General features: G+C 41.2%; 1 protein-coding gene across 1 annotated transcript in view; it reads right to left on the bottom strand.

Annotated features, from left to right (window-relative positions):
- CALD1 (caldesmon 1) overlaps positions 1–19,931 on the bottom strand; it is a gene marked incomplete at its 3' end in the record, with an annotated part of 78,432 nt that overhangs the window by 33,252 nt on the left and 25,249 nt on the right. The window contains exons 2-4 of the mRNA XM_080701071.1: positions 8,019–8,165; positions 3,232–4,198; positions 1,867–1,944 (exon numbers count right to left, since the gene is read on the bottom strand). Coding sequence (XP_080557197.1) covers positions 1,867–1,944; positions 3,232–4,198; positions 8,019–8,165 — 1,192 coding nt within the window. The remainder of the gene's footprint in view (positions 1–1,866; positions 1,945–3,231; positions 4,199–8,018; positions 8,166–19,931) is intronic.

Here is a 19,931-nt window from a genome sequence, read left to right as displayed (position 1 = left end):
CCCAAATGTATTTTCTTTTGGTACTGGGGATTAAACCCAAGGGTGTATTACCTCCAAATTATACCAAACCATATTATTTTTAACTTTTTTTTTTTTTTTGGGTGATACTGAGGTTCCTGGAAGCCCTTCTACCTCCGGGCTACACTCCCAGACCTATTTTATACTTTTTTTATTTTTGGAAACAAGGTCTTTTAAGCCAGCATGGCTGGCTTTGAACCTGTGCAATCCTCTTGTCTCCGCTGCCCAAGCGCGGGGATTACAAGCGTGCGCCACCACGCCTGGCGCCCAAAGAATATTTTCTTATAGCCTCCCTTCCCTCATGAGTTCCGATGTCATGCTCTTCTTTAGTCTAAGATGTTCACTCATTTTGCAAAGGAACCCATATGGGACATTCCTCTTGAGTTTAGGACAGTAACTTTCCTCTCTCTCTCTCTCTCTCTCTCTCTCTCTCTCTCTCTCTCTCTCTCCCTCCCTCCCTCCCTCCCTCCCTCTCTCTCTCTTTCCTTTGATAGATGAATTTGGAGGTGTTTCTCACACAATGAGAAGCATTTCCCAACATTTTGCACTTTGACTACCTCATTTAGCTGCCTCACTAGACAGAGCTAAACTCTGTTTCCCAGTTATTAATTAGCATTACACTCTCTCCTTCCTTTAGACGGACAGGGCTCCCATTCAATCTTCACTCCCAAACCAGCACAAGCTCGATTAAAAACAGAGGGAACATGAAGCTTTAAATAAATATAACATGTAACATGAACTGGAGGCTCCTGGTTTTTTATGTGAATCTTATAAAAATTACATAAGAAAATAACCCTCCCTCTATTTAATCTGTTTATCTCTTTTCCAAAAATGGGGTTTCCTGTTTAGAATTTTAAGTTATCTTCCTAGATGTTGTAACAGGCAGAGGAATGTCACAGGAGTCCACCTGGGTTGACGGCTCAGTGGCTGCGATCACTTTATCAGACTCATGGGCACGGTTATTCAGGTCTCCCTACACCTGCTGATTCAGTTTTACTGCTTTTAAGTACTTTGAGCTTATTGCTTATAGTTGCAATTTGTAGGATTATTTGGAGCTAAGATATGCGCAATTGTTAAAATGAGGCCAGGCTCTCCGCTGCGGCGCTTTGACGACGTTGGGGCGCCATGGCATTCCCCGACATCCCATCTGGAGCAGCCTTGTTTACTTCCCAACATGCCAGCACCCGGGCACCTGCAGTCCTGTGTGCCTCAGAAATGCAATACAGAACATTTGCCAGCCATTTATTTTGGAGAAAAAAAATCTCCAGTTAACTAAATTCTCTGAGATGTGTGTGTGTGTGTGTGTGTGTGTGGGGGGGGGGTGTTTTTCCTTTGAAAAGTTAGAGCATTAATCAAGGCTAGTTGGGAATATTTCATAGATTGAAATGCAAGTGAGATGGCTTATGGCAAACAGAATTAGCTCTCAAAAGAGTAAAAAGCAGGACAGATTGCTGGGAGCCGTGTTTTCTAAGCATTTTTTACTATGGCCCACAGCAAGAAAGACAATTTACACAATGCAATAATACTTCTTGTCTACAAATGTCCTCTGATACTTTTGATTCTATTTCATTTTGGGTGGGGGTTAAATCAGTGATGTGTACATGTATGTACACACAAGTTTTTTTTTACCCCAATATGATGTATGAATATAATGCACCAATAAAAAATTAAAAACAATAATAAAAAATGCTGATTAACTAATTTTGAGCTGCTCTCAGCCGATCTTACTGGTCATGAGCCATGAGCTTGGAAAGTACCAGCTACAGTTCTGAGAACCATCAGACCCGAGATGCCCCAAACTCTGCCCTCTGTCGCTTTCTGGTCAGATCGGTTCTCGCTCACATTTACCTCTTCTTTTTTGAAGGTAGGCTTGTCTTCTTGGGACTTTTGTCTTTGAGCATGCCCTCGAGCTCTCTTCTCTTCTTCCTTTTCGTTTTCAAGATTGGTTAAGATCACTCATGGGGAGGAAGGCCCTCCCAGCTTGCAAGAGTGAGCGGGTGCGCGGATCACTCTGCAGTGCGGTGGGCGGCTTTTCTCAGCCTGAGCGCACACGTCACTCCGTGGCCAGTGGTTCGCTAGAGCCAATGTGGGCTATTTTCTTCCCGCCCCCAGGTTTTTTCTCACGTGCCTTCCCTCGTAGCCACTGAAATCTAGCATGTCCTGGTGCTCTTTGAGTGTGTTTACAAACCTCAGGTATGGCTGGGTGCACTCGGTCCATGATTTTCTCAATGACAGCTGTGTGCATGAGCCCCTTGTACGAAAGCAGAAGCCACAGACAGCTTTAGGTAGTGCAGAGTGACAGGGAAGTCGTTTGGGAGGGGTACACATGCAAGTGTCTCTGTTTTTCTTTTTCTATTTTGGGGGGTGGGTGGGTGAGTGGTGGTGGTGCTTAGGTATAGTATTTTTAATGTGGTCTTGCAGATGGAATAAGTCAACTTTTGTAGCTTATAAACATTCTCCCCACCTCCACACCCCACCTTCCTTAGTCCCATTCTTCTCAGACCACACAAATCTATGTCTCCCAGGTAGTAAATGGAGCAAACTGTCTGCTGTTAATTACCTATCAGCTATTAATTGATACTGTCCCATCTGGGGATGCATGGCCTTCTGCAAGCCCACATTAAACTTAGGTCTAGATGATGGCAAATCAGAGTTTTAAATTTTTAAAATAAAACTCCTTTCTGTTCTTTATCACCAGTTGGTTTCAAAGGATCTATTTTTATCTTCTTAAGACCAAATATCTGTCCATAATTCCTTATGTAAATTTCCCGCCCTCCATTTTATAATTATTGAATATCAAAAACATAGGTGAGACAAGGAATTATGGGCATCCTGCCTCATGTAGACCAATGGATAGAGGAAGGATGTAAAAGAAAATTAGTTCAGATGCAGACGCAGAAACAGAAGTCAGTGCAGCACCACCACACTGATCATTTTGGGGTTAATTCATTTTTTTTTTTTTGGTATTCATAACAACCAAGCACAGAGCAATTAATTTTCCTCTGGTTGTCCCAGAAAATCTGATTGATTGTATCATTAGCCATCAATCGATTGCTTCGTGCTTGCATATTGCTATGGTCTGAAAAAAAAATGAATAGCGTGGCAAGCGATCAAGTGGGGCTGTACGCATGTGCCTCAGGCCCGCATGGGAGGTGCATGACACTTCTCGTAAGTCACAGGCATCACACATCGGGTGCAAAAGGCTTACTGTACCTGTTTCTTTAGGGCAGCTGTCTGGAGTTTCTCCTCTTGCACTTTCTTTTCATTTACCCCCTTCCCTTCTTGTTTCTCTTCTATCTTTTCCCCTTTTACCTTTGTCTCTTGTGCTTTTTCGTTCCTTTTCTCCAGCTCTAGCTGTTTTTCACGCAGCTGCTCCTCCACCCTAGCCTTCTCCTCCTCCTCGGCCTTGGCCCTCTGCCTCTCTGCAGCAGCCCTTCTCTCCTCCTCCTGCGCCCTCTCCCTCTCCTCGGCCTCCCTCCTTTCTCGCTCTTGGGCGGCTGCCTTTTCTTCTGCTTCAATTCTTGCTTGCTCCTCCGCTAGCTTTTTCTCTTGCTCAGCTTTAATTCTTTCTCTTTCTTCTGCTTCCAACCGCAGCCTCTCTGCCTCGGCCCTTTCCCTCTCTTCCTCCCCCATCTTTTCATCACAGGGCCTCTCCTCTGAGCCTTGTTCCCCTTCCCCCTCTAGTTTTGACTCTTCCCTGCTGATCTGCCCATTTTTCAACGCCATCACCACCGTCTCCTCCCGGGTTTCCGTTTTCTCATCTACCATGGCCTCTACCTGATTTTCTCCAATGCTCCCTTGCTTTGGCTTCTCATCTTCCTCTTCCTCCCTCTCTTTTTCCTCTTTCTTTTTGTCTTCGGCATCCCGCCAGTCATTCTTCTGGTAGGACTTGGTGACGATTTCCGTTTCCTCCATCTCGTATCTCTGGCGGCGACTTTCTCGCGTTCCTTCCTTCTCTGCGGTCTCGTGGTCCTCCGTGTCGTTTTGCATTCTTCTGCTAGGGAGTGACGCGCTGGTGTCAGTTATGGTCGGGTCGAACTCCTTCTGGCGCTCCAGGGCTTCCTGAAGGCGTTTCTGGCGTCTCTCCTCTCTCCGAGCCAGGCGCTCCAGCAAGGCCGCCTCATCGTCACCTTCCACCTGAGTGTTCGTGGCGGTCGGCTTGGCTTCCTCGTTGGGGACACTGTTGAACAAAGAGAACAATGCCAAAGACAGCTTGCTGGTTAATCAGTCAGCTGCCTCCATATAGCGGGGTCACCCAGGGCCAGAGCAGATGGCAGGCGCACCCTGCCTGTCCACCCTCGGCCACCACCCTTTCAGCACACGTCTGGTTTGCAACTGACAGCACTTGCAGAAGCACTTGTCCTTGGTCTTTATCTGGCCGGTGGAGTCTGCTCAACAGGCTAGGAGTGCTTTGGGTGTTAGTGACCACTGTGAGCATCCTTCCAGCAGAAGTTGATGAGCATCAGTGTATAGATCCCTCAGCTTCCTTTCCTGTTTGGGTTGGGGAACTCTGGGGTGCCATATCTACACTGGCTCTTAGCCCCGCCCAGGGGAGTTATGCCCCAGATACCCATCTTGGTAATTTGCTTGGTGGTGCACCTTTTCTTTTGGTGGTGTGTTGGGAATTGAACCCAGGGGCATTTTACCTCCAAACTATACCCCCAGTCCGTTTTATTTTTTATTTAGAAACAAGGTCTTGTTAAGTTGTGGAGAGCCTCACTAAGTTGCTGAGGCTGGCTTCCAATCTGTGATCTTCCTGTCTCAGCCTTCCAGATACTGGGATTACAGGTGTGGGTCACCATGCCTGTCTGTGATGCACCTTTTATCTGGTTGCCTCCTCTTCCCTGTCTCACCTCCCTACATCCCTACCAGGATCCCTACATCCCTAGGATCACCTCACAGATAGACTACTTGTACTCATATCTTCACTTTGGAATCTACTTCTTTGGGAATTCAAGGTAGGGCACAGACCAGATGAAAACAATGAATGAATTCCTCTAGCATCATATAGTGTTCTCGCGTGGTACCAAGTCATATAAAATTCTTGCTCTGGATTAGTGGGTCCAGATGCACTCTGAGGGGAAGGCAGTGTGGACATTCTCCACTCCTGCCAGTGACCCCCATGGTAGACAAATCTAAGTGACCTCCATGTCTCCTGCTCCTTCTTGGAGGAGCACGGGGGAGTGGTTTCCATTCAAGGGTTATGTTTTCAGTCTTCCTTATGCCCAGGGAGGGCCGTGTGACCAATAATTGCAGTGACATATGATGAGAAGAGATACAAGACCAAGGCAATTAAGAAGCAGAGGTGCATTTTCCATCTTCTCTATCTTTATTGGGAAGATCAGTCTAAATCCTTAGTGCCTGGCAGAGTCACCAGAGGAAAGAAGATAGGTTCTACCTAGCTAGATGGAAATACCCACACCAGACTGGTATGTGTATTGTATTAAACTACTAAAATTTGGGGGGGTGTCATCATCATAGTAGCTGCATTACCCTCACTAATATATAGACTATCTACCTTCTTTGTCAAGATTCCCAGGAATAAAGGGCTTTTTGTCCTTTTTCAACAGTGGATAAAGGGCGGTTAAGTTTCATGCTTATATATATAAAAAGAAAATCTCTAAAAACCAGACAGTGCCATGCCTACCATCTCATTCCCTCTGGTAAGATGTTGGCTACTGCCCACGCCAGGGGTTGGTCTCCCCTGGCAGGAGATAACTAATCATGTGATACCAGAGTTGGAAAGCATATGTCTTGCAATGTTTAGAGAACTCCACTAAATTTCATGGTTCATACCAAACTCAGCCCTTTTTGATGTTCAAGTTCACTTAATTTTGCAAAACCACATTTTGTATTTAACAGCAAACTATGGCAGAGCAGAGCCCAGATTTTAAACTTTCTTGGCCTTAGTTGTTGCTGCAGGATACTGTTTCTATGAGTTAGACATATAAGGATTAAATGTCCATGAATTTAGTATTCAAGGGGAAAAAAATCTCTACATAAGGCATTTGGATCAACTGAATTCTAATAATTTTTAAAAGGCACAAAAATTCCAAAGTGCTAGCCAGATGCAAATACTCTTAAGTTAAAAAAAAAAAGACTCTATTCGATCTTTCTTTGCCTTTTTACAAATTATGGCAACAGTCACTGTAGATGTTAAGGACCAGTTAAGAGGTATTTAGCTCCAAGAAGATGTGTTTATCTTGAGCCAATTAATATGCCAGAAATAAATCACATATTCTCAGACTGAATATACCTTCCTTAGGAAAAAAGGAAGAAATTTTAATTCAATCAACGCCATAATATAACTAAGAGTAATAAAAAGTAAAAGTAGAAGAGAAACACAAATTAAAGTAAGATTTTGAATGCAGAAAACTGGCTAGGTATGGTAGTGCATGCCTGTAATCCCAGTATGTGGGAGGCTGAGACAGGAAAATCACAGTTTTAAGGCCAGCCTCAGTAACTTAGTGAGACCCTCAGTAACCTTGTTTCAAAAAAAAAAAAAATAGGGCTGAAGGTGTAGCTCAGGGATAGAATTCCTCTGAGTTCAATCCCCGGTATAAACAAAGAAATAAATGAATGAAGAAAATTATGAATCAGTAGTAACTCTTATAGTTACTGTTGACCACTTACTCAAAACTAGATTCAGAAAAGGCCTCAACATGACATTTTAAAAGCTCTTTCTATCCCTTTTCCCTCAGCTTAGACATAGAAAAGGCAGTGAATGAATGTGCCCTCTTGTAAGACTGATAATAGCTAAATTCGTTGAGTGTTTTCTATCTGCAAGGCACTGAGCATTTTACATACACAGCTAAAGGCTAAGCTTTGGCTGGATTCAAAGCCAGCTGGTGAACCTATTTCCACTTTGCTATACTTCTGAAGTAACTCACCAGGGGCCAAGGTTTCTATTTTCTCTCTCATCCAATAGCTTTTGTATTGAACTTGCCTTGCCCAACAGCACCTGAAAGACCACCTCAGAAACCCAAGGGAGCCATTCAAAAAGCCATGAGCACAAAAGGCCATGACCAGTGTCCTCCTGGATTTTCTAAATAGACTGGATTTAAAGAACTATGGACGGCTACCTCCCAATGTGCACCAATAAAGCAAACGAAAAGCACAACCACATGCGAGACCTTATAATATGGCTTCATTAAATTTAATCAGTTCATAGTTTTATATTAAAATAATTTTTTTCTCCATTGCCCTCAACCTTAAACCTTATCTTTTTTAGACCCTTAGCATATAAATGGCATACAATAACCATGGACATACTGAACTCTGTGATCCTATTTCTGTTGCAAAATCCCTTCCTGAAAAATTATTATTAGGTATTCTCTACTTCTTCAATTTCTACCAGAGCATGAGTAGAAAACAATGTAATGGTAAACATGTTAAGCATATATGAATAATCATATTAAGTTAAGTGAGATTCTGTACCTTGACTAGTACTATAGTGATCAAAAACTATTGATTCAAGCTGTACACTAAGAAAAAGAAGGCATTTGTAATTCATGACTACTTTCAAAATTCAATTTTAACTGTTACTGGTAGGTACATAGAACTCTATTAAAATAATAAATCTTCGTGCAGATCAGATAGCAGCATATCAAGAATGCAATTTTTTCTATGTAAAGATATAACATACCATATTTAATACACTAAAAGAATATTAATTTATAAAATATGGCAACATAGCAAGAACATAATAATTTTTTCTTACAAAAAGACATAACCTACCATATTTAATAAATTTAAAAGAATATCAATTTATAAAACAAAAGCCTTCACTTGGACTATATTTAGGGGATGTAAATGGTGTGTGTGTAGGGAGTGGGGGCATCCCAATGTCTAAATCAAATTAAGTGTTCATGTTGCCCAAGTCAGCCATAAGTAAATTAGATTGAAAAGGGCTGAGTTGGATTGAGAAGGGAATGCTTTGCTTGGTAAAGAGCCAGGCTAAAACACAATTGAGAAATTCTCCATTCCAAAAAGGTCAGTACCTGTTCTGGGCATGAACCTCCACCTGGTCGGTCACCTGTCCCAAGGATTCCTCCTCTTGCTTCTGCCGCAGCCTTTCCTGGCGGGCTCGGCGACGCCGCTCCCTGGCCGCCTCTTCCTCATCATCATCGTTCCTCTGGTAGGCAATTCTGAAACATTACAAGACAACCTCTTGAGCATGCTGGCTGCCAACTACCTGCTTTGACTTCTGGGCAGAAATAGCCTTCATCCCTTTACTGAACTTGACTACGGAGTTCTAGCAGGATGGCTCTGTTCCTTCAGTTGGAGACCTAACTTGATCAGATTTCAAACTTCTGGGTATTTATTTATTTATTGGTGGTACTGGGGTTCCTGGAAAACATTCTACCTCCGGGCTACACTCCCAGACCTATTTTATATTTTTATTTGGAAACAGGGTCTCCTAAGCCAGAGCGGCTGGCTTCGAACCTGCGCCATCCTCCTGTCTCCGCCTCCCAAGTGCGGGGATTACAAGCGTGCGCCACCACGCCCGGCTCTTCTGGGTATTTAAAAAGCATTAATTCAATAACTACAGAAGAGAATTTATTACAATCAAATAATTTAGAGAAAAACATTTTTGTAAAAGCAGGCTGCCTTTGGAGACTATTGGTTAGTACATTTAGATTTACTGCGCTCTTCATCACACCTAGGCGTAGGAGCAAAAGTCCAAAGTATTAAATGAAAAATAATCAAAACACATATTAAAAAGGATTTGGCATATTGTGTGAATTTTTTGGTGTGTGTGTGCCTAGGGGCTGTTACAAAGATCAGACAAGTATCAAGTTACCAGATCCAAGCAAGATGTTGGTGTGATAAGCCAAAACTATTCATCCAAATGGAGAGTGGGATGTCTTCTTTGGTTGGATTTTGTTTTTTTTCCTGTTTAGTTCCGTTTTACGGGATAAGGCAGGTGTTACTGACAAGCGGTAGGGGGCTTCAAAGGCAGTGTATGTTGAAGAGGTGGCAGCTCCCTCTAGGGACCTCTCTAAAACACGCTGTCACCCCTCGCACGCCCATGCCGGGCACCTCACAGAACCCACAGCTGCATGTTTGGAGAGAAGCAAAATAGTTGAGGCAGGTAGGAGAGCCTATAGGGGGCTTTATGTGTGTGTATCTTATTTAATGTTTGTGGTTTTATCTAAAGGAAATGCTTGTTTGGGAAAATTATACAACCAGCATTACAAAGCTAGATATGTTTCTTCTAATACTGATTTCCAAATAAAGAAATGGGGCTACGGACCTACAGATGCCCCAAATCAAGAGAAAATGGCCTGCACGGTTAACTTGGCTATGTTTCTGTTGTCGTCTTTTTATACTAGGGGTAGAAACCAGGAGAATTCTACCTCTGAGCTACACCCCTAGCCATTTTTACTTTTTCTTTTTTGAAACAGGGTCTTCTAATTAGCTGGGCATCTCACTAAGTTGGCTGAAGCTAACTTTGAACCTGCGACCCTTCTGCCTCAGTCTCCCAACTACTAGAATTACAGGGTTGTGCTACCATGCCCAGAAAACGTGTCTACTTTTGAAAGTCTAATGTGCACTGAGATACGAAATGCTCTGGGCATTTTTTGTGTGTGTGCTGATAAGCCTGGCAGGGGCTGGCTGGCTGGGGATCCTGATGGAGCTTAATCACCGTGGGCTGCTTTTTCCCCTACAAAGTTAAAGTGCTTTTATGATGTTACTCACAGAGTACAAATAGGAATTAAGATATGGAAACGTTTCATGTTAAAAATTCTTTTTTTTTTTGTAAGTTGTGGCAGAAACAGTTCACATGTGATCTATTATTCTCTTGATAAAATTTTAAGTGTACAGTACAGTATAATGATATGCACATTATTGTATAGTAGCTCTCTAAAATGCTTTGTGCGTGTGTGTGTGTGTGTGTGTGTGTGTGTGTGTGTGTGTGTGTTCCTAGGGATTGAGCCCGGGGTATTCTACCTCTGAGCTACATACCCAGCTCATTTTATCATTTTTCTTTTTTAATTTGGAATCGGGGTCTCACCAGGTTGCTGAGAGCCTCACTAAATTGTTGAGGCTGGCTTCGAACCTGTGATCCTCCTGTTTCAGCCTCCCAAGTACTGGGATTACAGTGGTGCAACATCATGCCTGGCTTGCTTCTAATTCTTAGGCAAGGAAAAGTCCAAAATGATTTTCAAATTAAAGAAAACAAAACATCAGAACATCGGACATGACTGACAACGTTTTGCTCCTGTTAGGTTTACAAACAGGCAGGTTTACGCCGAGATCTAGTACTTTATTTACCTGTGTTCTCTTTTGATTTCCTTGATGATAATACTACACATGTCATTTTTTAACTAAACATCTTATTTAAAAAAAAAAAAACACCGAGATGAATAGTTGCAAAGGTTGTTTGATTTGCTCTTTGCTACTTCACAAAAATCTGACTTCATACTTCCTAAAATCTGCTGGTGTGCAATACTCAAATGCCAATATAAATAAAGTGTCACTTAGTAATTCTATAAAACTGACTGGTAATTTTCCACAAATATGGAAGGATGGGCAGTGCGGTAGAGCTAATGGATGGCTAGATTAGGACTCAGAAAACTTGGTTTCTGGAATTGAACTAGTAGGAACTGGCAGCCCTTTGATCACCCTGAGTTAAATGTCCTTGTCTATAAGCTTGTGGCAACCAAATGAAATAATGGATATGCTATCACAGAGCTTCCTAAAGTGCATTAGCTTGTTCAGCTAAGGAGTTACTTTGTGAGGACAGACGGGTCCCATTTTAGACTTGTTGAATCTGAGGTGTCAACATGACATGATTCGAATGTTCGTTTCTAGTTCCATCACATTGGAGCTTGCAACTGAACGCCCTTCCCAGCGGTTTGGCTCCGGCTTTTAGATTCTTGCCCTAAATATTCTCTTGGCTAATTTCTCAGGAGACGGCTTTAACTGCAGAAGGGAGAATGAGACCTTCATGACAGCTCCTAAGCTAATCAAAGTCTTCATGTGCTCTTCTGCATCTTTGCATCAGCCATGAGCTCATGGCTATTACTGGGGACTCTCTTCTTCCAAGACAAGCAAGAGACATATCTGTGCTAAAAACAACCCCCCAGCCCCAAACAGAATCTAATGTTAAGCCCTCAACTCCCAGTATGTTTGAAAGTTTTGAGATGTTACTATTTTCCTTCCTCCACAAATCCAGTGAGCTTCATGGTGAGATATTGGTGGCTTTCAGTTCCTACACGTGTTATGGCTGCCACCTCTGCCAGAACACACTTCAGCTTTCTTCCTCTTTTGTTTCTTGTTGGCGAAGTGACTTGAATAACTGGATCAGCTTTGTTGTCTCTTCTGATCTTCTCCCTTACTGCAGCTTAGGATTTATGGACAGCCCCTCTCCATTGGTAGCCCTTCTCTAGAATACACCATGAACAGAGGTAGGTTTGTAAGGATCTTTCATTACTTCTAAGAAGGGTACAAGTTAAGATTGTTTACAAAGTAAAGAAGAAGAAAAACAACAAAAGTGCCAAAATGGTTTCATGGTATTTTAGGTCATCACACGCTCAGTAGCTATCTCAAGAACTTGCTAGTAGCCCGTGCACTTTCTAAGAGAAATTGTGTCTGTGCTACATGACTTGGTAAGTATGAAAATCCTTCCACTGTGAGAAATCCTATCTTATCCCTCATCATATGAAGCAAGTGGTAATTTCTTAGCTTTTAGGCATTTCCCAAAGTGACCTAACCTTCACACTTCTACTACAGGTTTATACTATTTTCTTTCAAAATTGAAAAAATTCAATTGTTTATTTTTTTATTCTAGAGATAACATATAATTATTATTATTTTTTAAAAACCAGTTAATACGTGCTGGGTGTAGTGGCACAGGCTTGGAATCCCTGCGGTTGAGAGGCGGAGACAGGAGGATCGCGCAGGTTCAAAGCCAGCAGCGCTGGCTTAGGAGACCCTGTTTCCAAATAAAAAAGTATAAAAATGGGTCTGAGTGTAGCCCGGAGGTAGAAGGGTTTCCAGGAACCCCAGTACCACCAATAAACAAACAAACAAACAAACAAACAAAAAACAACAAAAAACCCCAGTTAATACAAAATGTATATAGGCAAAGTAAATATCAGCTCCCTTGAGTCATACTACTCAGATATAAACACAATGAACATTTGATATATTCTTTTTTTAGTCCTGGGGAATGAAGCTAGGGGCATTCTACCTCTAAGCTGCATCCCCAACCCTTTTTATTTTGAAACAGGGTCTTGCTAAGTTGCTGAGGCCGGCCTTGAATCTGTGATCCTATCTCAGCCTTACAAACACTGGGATTACAGGTATGTGCCACCATTCTAGCTATATTTGATATTTTCTACCAGATATTTTCCTATGTGTATATAGATATTTACATTTTTAATAAAGTGGGATGATGTCTAATTTCATTGTTTCTCTAGTTTACCTTATTTATGACTTTTTAGAAACAACAAAATATGTCAACAGAAATAGTAGTTTACACTCACATATATACATACAACCCCCCATATGACAATTAAATGGATATACCATAATCTATTTAACCAATTTTCTACTGGTGGGCATTGAGGTTTTTTTCAACTTCATGTTCTTATAAATAATGCTGTAAAGAACATTATAATTATCTTTATATCATTTGTACAATTATTTAGGAACCGGTATCAGAAGTTAGAATTTCTGCTGGGCATGGTGGTGCACGCTTATAATCCCTGGGCTTGGGATGCAGAGACAGAAGGATCACACAAGTTTGAAGCCAGCCTTGCTGGTTTAAGAGACCCTGTTTCCAAATTTAATATATATATATATATATATATATATATATATATATATATATATATATAACAAATAGGTCTGGATGTGGTGGCGCATGCTTGTAATCCCCGCACTTGGGAGGCTGAGACAGGAGGATCGCACGGGTTCGAAGACAGCCTCAGCTACTTAGTGAGGCTTTCAGCAATTTAGTTAGACCCTGTTTCCAAATAAAATATAAAAAAAAGGTCTGGGAGTATAGCCTGGAGGTAGAAAGGCTCTGGGTTCCACCCCCAGTACCACCAAAAAAAAAACAAAAAAAAAACCCAAATAGGTCTGGGTGTGTATCCCGGAGGTAGAAGGGTTCCATCCCCAGTACCACCCAAAAAAAAAAAAAAAAAAGTTACAATTTCTGACTTTTAATGATAGTATGCTTATTTTAAAGGCTTTTGATATGCATTGATTAACTGACTTCCAAAAAGTTCCAAATGAAATAAGCAATGCATAAGAGTGCTAAATCCACCATGGGCTGAATTTGCCCTCAATGAGAGACAAGTACACAGCATCCTAAATATAACCAAATGATAGCACAAGCTCCGCTTTACGCTCCAGTTAAAGACAATATGTTAGCATTTCTGGTTTTCCACACACCAGATGTAAACCTATTTGAAATGTGCTGACTAGTAGAAATCACACCTAACCAACCACTGGACCGTCATTAATGCATAACAATCCATTTGTCTCTTCTGTGAAAATTCAGCAGATTCTGGTATTAACCAGTCCACACATACTCTACAGTACAAAGACAATGGATGCTCCCAGATGACTCAGAAACTCAGAAGTGGGGTTGGAGCCTCAAAGTCCTCTGATTCATGAGGAAGACTGAACTTTATTTAATAGAGTTCTAATTGAATGCATTGTGTTATATATATAACATATATTTATATATATTTGTATTGGAGATTGAACTCAGGGCATAACTCTGAGCTGTACCCCCAGCCTTTAAAAATAAAATAAAACAGGATCTTGATAAGCTGTAAAGGCTGGCCTTGAACCTGCAATCCTTCTGTCTCAGCCTCCTAATTCTACTGGGATTATAGGCTCATGCAATCACACCAGGCTTGAATGCATTTTATTGTGATCAATTTTTTTTTATTTTACAAATCTGGTAATTCTCAAATAATCTGCTAAGCAACTCTCTTATTAAATTTTTTGACTAGAATCCCTGGGCTTCCCACCCATGCTGGCTGTAAGAGGATTTACACTCTTGGTAAAAACTCTATGGTACGTCTTCTTACAGCCATGGTGTAGTAAACAAACCAGAGTTTGTTTCTTGGTAGGTGTCTTTGCTCATTTCTTGCCATAAACACTTGGAGAAAGGGATGATTGACCTTTCTGCAGAAAGGTCGGAGATGTTGACAGAAAAATGTATGATGGGATATTTGGGAGATAAGAGGGATGATCTAGTGTGTGTGCTCATGTGCATGCCTGTACACCTATGAGTAAGTGTGAACAATCTCAAAAGTCCATACTAATTACATGACATCATTTGATTGTGTCAGTAGTATGGAAAAGTGGAGGACTGGCTTTTGTTTCATTTCCAGAATAATTGCTTAAAGGCCCTGGTGTTACAGGATAAGGAAAAACGGGTCTATGCAACAGAAAAACTTGCTTGGAACGCTATGGCTTTTTTTTTTTTCCTTTTGGTGGTACTGGGGTTCCTGGAAGCCCTTCTACTTCCTGGCTACACTCCCAGACCTATTTTATATTTTTATTTGGAAACAGGGTCTCTTAAGCCAGCAAGGCTGGCTCCGAACCTGCGCGATCCTCCTGTCTCCGCCTCCCAAGCGCGGGGATGACAAGCGTGTGCCACCACGCCGGCACGCTGTGGCTTTTATAAGAAGCTTATTTTAAGTCTTCACCACCAGAGCTCTGCCGCCGCAGTATATTCAAGTCTCAGGATGACCATGGTATAGTCTGGGCCTTTTAGATAGGAAACTAAAATACATAAAAGTGCTGCAGACATGGCAAATAAGGAAACCGTTGAAGACTTGGCATCCTTACATGGGGATGGCTAAGGTCTACATGTCATTCACATGAGAGAAATGGAGACTGGCAGAAGTTTCTTTAACCACATCTCAGGGGCCATCTTGCCTCAGGGTCTCCTCATCCCTTACTTCCCACCAATTTCTACCCAACACTTGGGCGACACGGACACAATTCTTACAGCGCTCTGCTCTCCAGCCCGGGCTGCTTTGTTCTGTTTGCACCCCACGTCCCCCGCGCTTTGAAGAGGGTCGCTCTTACTTCCTTTCATGTTGTCCTTTTTCTGCTTTGCTACTTTCTTGATTGAGACCATAGGATATCCTTAAATTTTTAAGTAAAATTCCAGCAATTGTATTTTACTAATGAAACAAGATCTCTAATAGAATAAGAAAAAATATTAATTGCTTTTATTGGTGCCTGGGCTGGTTTGATTACATGTTTAAGAGGATATAATAGATGCACCAACAGATTCCCTAGATTTACCACCTGAAAGAATGAAGCCTACCGGAGTCAGCTGTTTAGGAATTCATAACAACTCGTAGGCCAGTAGACGGCAGCTGGCCCCCACGATTAGCACTGATGTTTCTGTGTATCATGGCACTGCCGCGCGCACGCGTGTGTGTGTGTGTGTGTTACTAAAGACTGAACCCAGCGGCACTCTACCACTGAGCTATACCCCCAGCCCAATTTAATTTAATTTTTATTTTTTGAAACACGGTCTTTCTAAGCTGCTGAGGATATCACTCAATTGTTGAGGCTGGCCTTGAACCTACGATTCTTCTTAGGTCTCAGGCTTCCTAATACTAGGAGTGCAGGTGTGTGCCCTTGTGCCTTTCTGTAATCCACTTTAATGTGAGGAAGCGGTGTTGGCTAAAGGAGATTACAGGCTTGTAATTGAGACACTCAGGTTAGAGCTCTGTCCTGCCCCAGTTTCCTGCAGTATATATTGCCCATTTAGTCCCAGGAGGAAGAAAGACTGGGGCTCACGGCTTCAAAGAAGGTCGACTTCTTAGCCAATTAGTGTTATTATTTTGATTGCCATCATCACTGGATCTTCCGAAGTCACAGTATGAAATGAGGTCTTAATATAGAATCCCACTTAAGGAGTTAAAATCTCATGTGGTTGAAAATATGCTCATCGACTACTTGGAGGCAAAATGACTCATACGTACTTTCATTATTTTTTCTCATGTAGCAAAAACCCCAGGGATTTTTCTTTCATAATATGAAACGCAAGCAGAATCTCCAAATATATGCAATCAACTCTAAAAATTTCAAAGGCTCTTAGCAAAATCTCAGGCCATGCTGTGATCAGGGAGTAGTCAGGGAGAATTCTGACTACTGAAATGAATCATATCTGCCCAGCAGACTTAACTGTATGCCCGAAAGTTAAAAGAAGTTTATAGAGACATTCCAGCCCCTTAATTATGATTTTGTTTATGTGTGGTGTCTGAAAAAATGTTGTGGTTTCATTGAATGCACATAAAGTCCAACTCTGAAGTTTTTCTTGCAGTCCTTAAAAGGATGACAATTAAAAACTATAATGGAGAAACAAAACTTAAGAAAATTAAAATATCTTCAGGTCAGAATATGTTTAGAAATTGACTCATCGTCAAGAGTCAATTGGCTCATTAGTAGTTAATACAAGATAGAGTGAAAGAAAGCATTCTTAGCAGGTTTTTTTGGTGGAAAAGAAAAGTAAAAATGTGCTGCATTCTTTCTTTCTTTCTTTCTTTCTTTCTTTCTTTCTTTCTTTCTTTTTCTTTTTTTTTTTTTTTGGTGGTACTGGGGTTCCTGGAAGCCCTTCTACCTCTGGGCTACACTCCCAGACCTATTTTTACATTTTTATTTGGAAACAGGGTCTCCTAAGCCAGCGCGCGTGGCTGGCTTTGAACCTGCGCGATCCTCCTTTCTCCACCTCCCAAGCGCGGGATTACAAGCGTGCGCCACCACGCCCGGCCAGTATTGTGTCTTTTACTGGAGTAAAGGTATACAAGAAGATTTAATACCTTGAAGAAAATTCCAGGAAAAGAAGTCTTTCTCACTTCATTTATTTTTCTTTCTTCCATCCCCTCTCTACATACAGAGACACACTGAGTCACTGCCTTCTTATACCAACCATACACTTGGGTTCTCCAAGATAGAACGCTGTGTGCTTTACACTTGACTGCTCTTACGTATGTCCTTGCAAGTCATCACCACCAACCAGTCTCGCCTTTGCTTTATAAAATGATGACCTCCCATAATCACATAAACTCTATAAACACAGACTGTGATGCAGGGAATGTGCTGCAGAGAATCAGACAGGGAAAAAAACCTCTTCTTGCTTCTACCCATATCATAATAGGCTGGTAATTGGCATCATTATGAAGAAACATCCTGTCCAGTGAGATCGTATCTCATTGATCATGTATGGTTAGCAGAGACCTGGGGCTACTCAGAGTTCTGATTCTAACTCTGAGTCAGATTACAGTAGATTCTATAATGTTCTAGAATGGCCCAAGACAAGCAGATCCTCAAGTTGAGAGGCTCATTTCTGAAGCATTGCACATAACCAGAGGGGATTTTAAGACGACAGATTCTAATTGTTTAGGTTTCTTATTTTATTATTATTAATTTTTTTTTGGTGCTACTGGGATTCCTGGAAACCCTTCTGCCTCCAGGCTACACTCCCAGATACCTATTTTTTTATATTTTTATTTAGAAAGGCTGGCTTTGAACCTGTGTGATCCTCCTGTCTCCGCCTCCCAAGCGCAGGGATTACAAGCATGTGCCACCACGCCCGGCTGGTTTTCTTATTTTATTTTATTTATTTATTTTTTGGTGGTACTGGGATTCCTGGAAACCCTTCTACCTCCGGGCTATACTCCCAGCCTTGGGCTTCTTATTTTAAATTAAAAAGATTTTTGCTGGGTGTGATAGCACACGCTTGTAATCCCAGCATTTGGGAGGCTGAGACCAGAGGATAGCGGTTGGCGGACAGCCTCAGCTACTTAGTGAGGTCCTCCACAACTTAGTGAGACCCTGTTTCAAAATAAAGAATAAAAAAATATGGCAGGGGGTATAACTTGGAATTCAAAATGCCCCTGGGTTCCATCCCCAGACCCGCAAAAAAAAATTAATTAAAAGGATTTTTTATCATGAATTACATTGTACCTGCAAATATATGAATAGTATATAACCACTATAAAGATAATAATAAAGCAAATACCCATGTACCTAATATCCAACTTAAAAAGCACCAGCACCTTAATCTTAGGTGTCCCTTTTCAATTCCTTTTCTATCTTTTTTAAAAGGCCACCAAGTAACCAGTAGCCTAAATTTGGGGGTTGTTCATATTATTTTCTTGCTTTTCTCAATCGTTTTTACCATCATAATATGAATCACAAAATAATGGACTTTTAACGTTTTGTCTTTAAAAAACTGTACATGATACTAATGTAAGCATTCTCTAATATCTTTCATATAATATGTTTTTGAGATTCATCTCTCTATTATGAATAGATATAGTTTATAATTACAGAGGAGGCACAGGGTTTTCCAAACCTTTCTTGAGATTATAGTTTGAATGGGATAAATGTCTAACTTCTTATTCAGCTGGTGACATTTCTTTTCAATGTCACAAGGGCCACAAATGGTATGATATTCAGGAGAAAAAAATCAATAGGATTTGGACTGGCTTCCTTATTAAGTTGTTATTTTTCTCACATTTCTTTTGAAAAGAAAGAATGCATTTTGTCGAGTATAGATTTTGGTGGGGTATTCCATGAGAGTTTCCTGAGATAAACTAAAATCTATACATTTTGTCACAAATAGGACTGAATTTGTGCCATTCCATCTATGCCACCCTATTAAAGCGATAATATTCATCTTTTATTAATATTTCTAAAGAATAGTTATGGAAAGAGAAGATTGGTGTTGGAGAAGACAGCTGCTTTGTTTCTCACTTGGTTACCTGGGTCAAACTTTGGGTAAAGTAAACTAAAAGGAGAAAGAGAAATGCGTGTCTAGGAAGCCAAAAATAAAATTGAAAAATTCCTTGCTCACTTTCTACTTTTATTTGAGATTCACCTGGTATAAATGTGACTCATGCAGGTAAGCTCCATTACTGCTTGCATTTCCTTAAACATTATCTTCTTCAAGGATAATCTAGGATCCTCTGGTCTAATAAGAATCATAAATAATGAATAAGACTCTTGAAGGAATTTGAATGTATAAAATAGGAAAATGTGAGTCATAACAATCTTAGGCTTTAAAAAAATGTGCCAGTGAAAAGAAAACTGCTAGATGTGGCGGCACATACCTACAGGCCCAGTACTTGGAAGGCTGAGACAGGAGGATTGCAGGTTCAAAGCCAGCCTTAGCAACTTAGCGAGGCCCTGCAGAAGTTAGTGAGATCCTGTTTCAAAATAAAACAATAGAAAGGGCCGGGGGTGTAGCTCAGAGGTAGAATGCCCCTGAGTTCAATCCCCAATTAGCTCCCTCCCCCACACACAGTAAATTTTAATTGAAAACATTCTCTGGCTATTGTCAAAGAGGACAGTCTTGCTTTACATATTGTATGGACAAACAATGGGATCAGCCAATTTTTTAAAAGTAAAAGATGAGAAAACAATTCCGACCCAGGTGCCCATGTCTGGCAAAGCTACATTCTGCCAGCTTGTTCACCTGCTAGACTTTATAAAAGTCTAGATGCGAGTATACACTAACAAACACCTGCTGTGTCGTGGGCGAGGGGACAGTCTCACATTCCCATGGCTTGCTCAGGGTGAAACTGCATTTGACCACAGGTGTGTCGACAAAATCTCTTCATACTCGAGGACAATCTCCCTGAAACAGACATTTCCATTTCCATCTTGAAAGGTAAAAAATAGGAACTCGTTTTGAGATGAATCTTTGAGTGATCTAAAAACTCGTCGTACTCCCAAATCTGAAATATTTGTGCGGCGCAGTACACAAGTCTATGATTTCATGTGGTTGAGCTTCAAATTATAGCACTGCTATCACACTGATAAAACATCTGACAAAGAAAGAAAGTCACTGGAAAAATGAAAACAAGATGTCCTTAAACGGAGATGATGAACCTGTGACTAATGAAAGGGAATCCCCG

This window comes from Muscardinus avellanarius (genome assembly GCF_963383645.1).
Source record: "Muscardinus avellanarius genome assembly, chromosome: 9".
Classification (NCBI taxonomy): Eukaryota; Metazoa; Chordata; class Mammalia; order Rodentia; family Gliridae; genus Muscardinus; species Muscardinus avellanarius.
The sequence above is the reverse complement of the archived record's forward strand: the minus strand, read 5'-3'. Positions and strand labels throughout refer to the sequence as shown.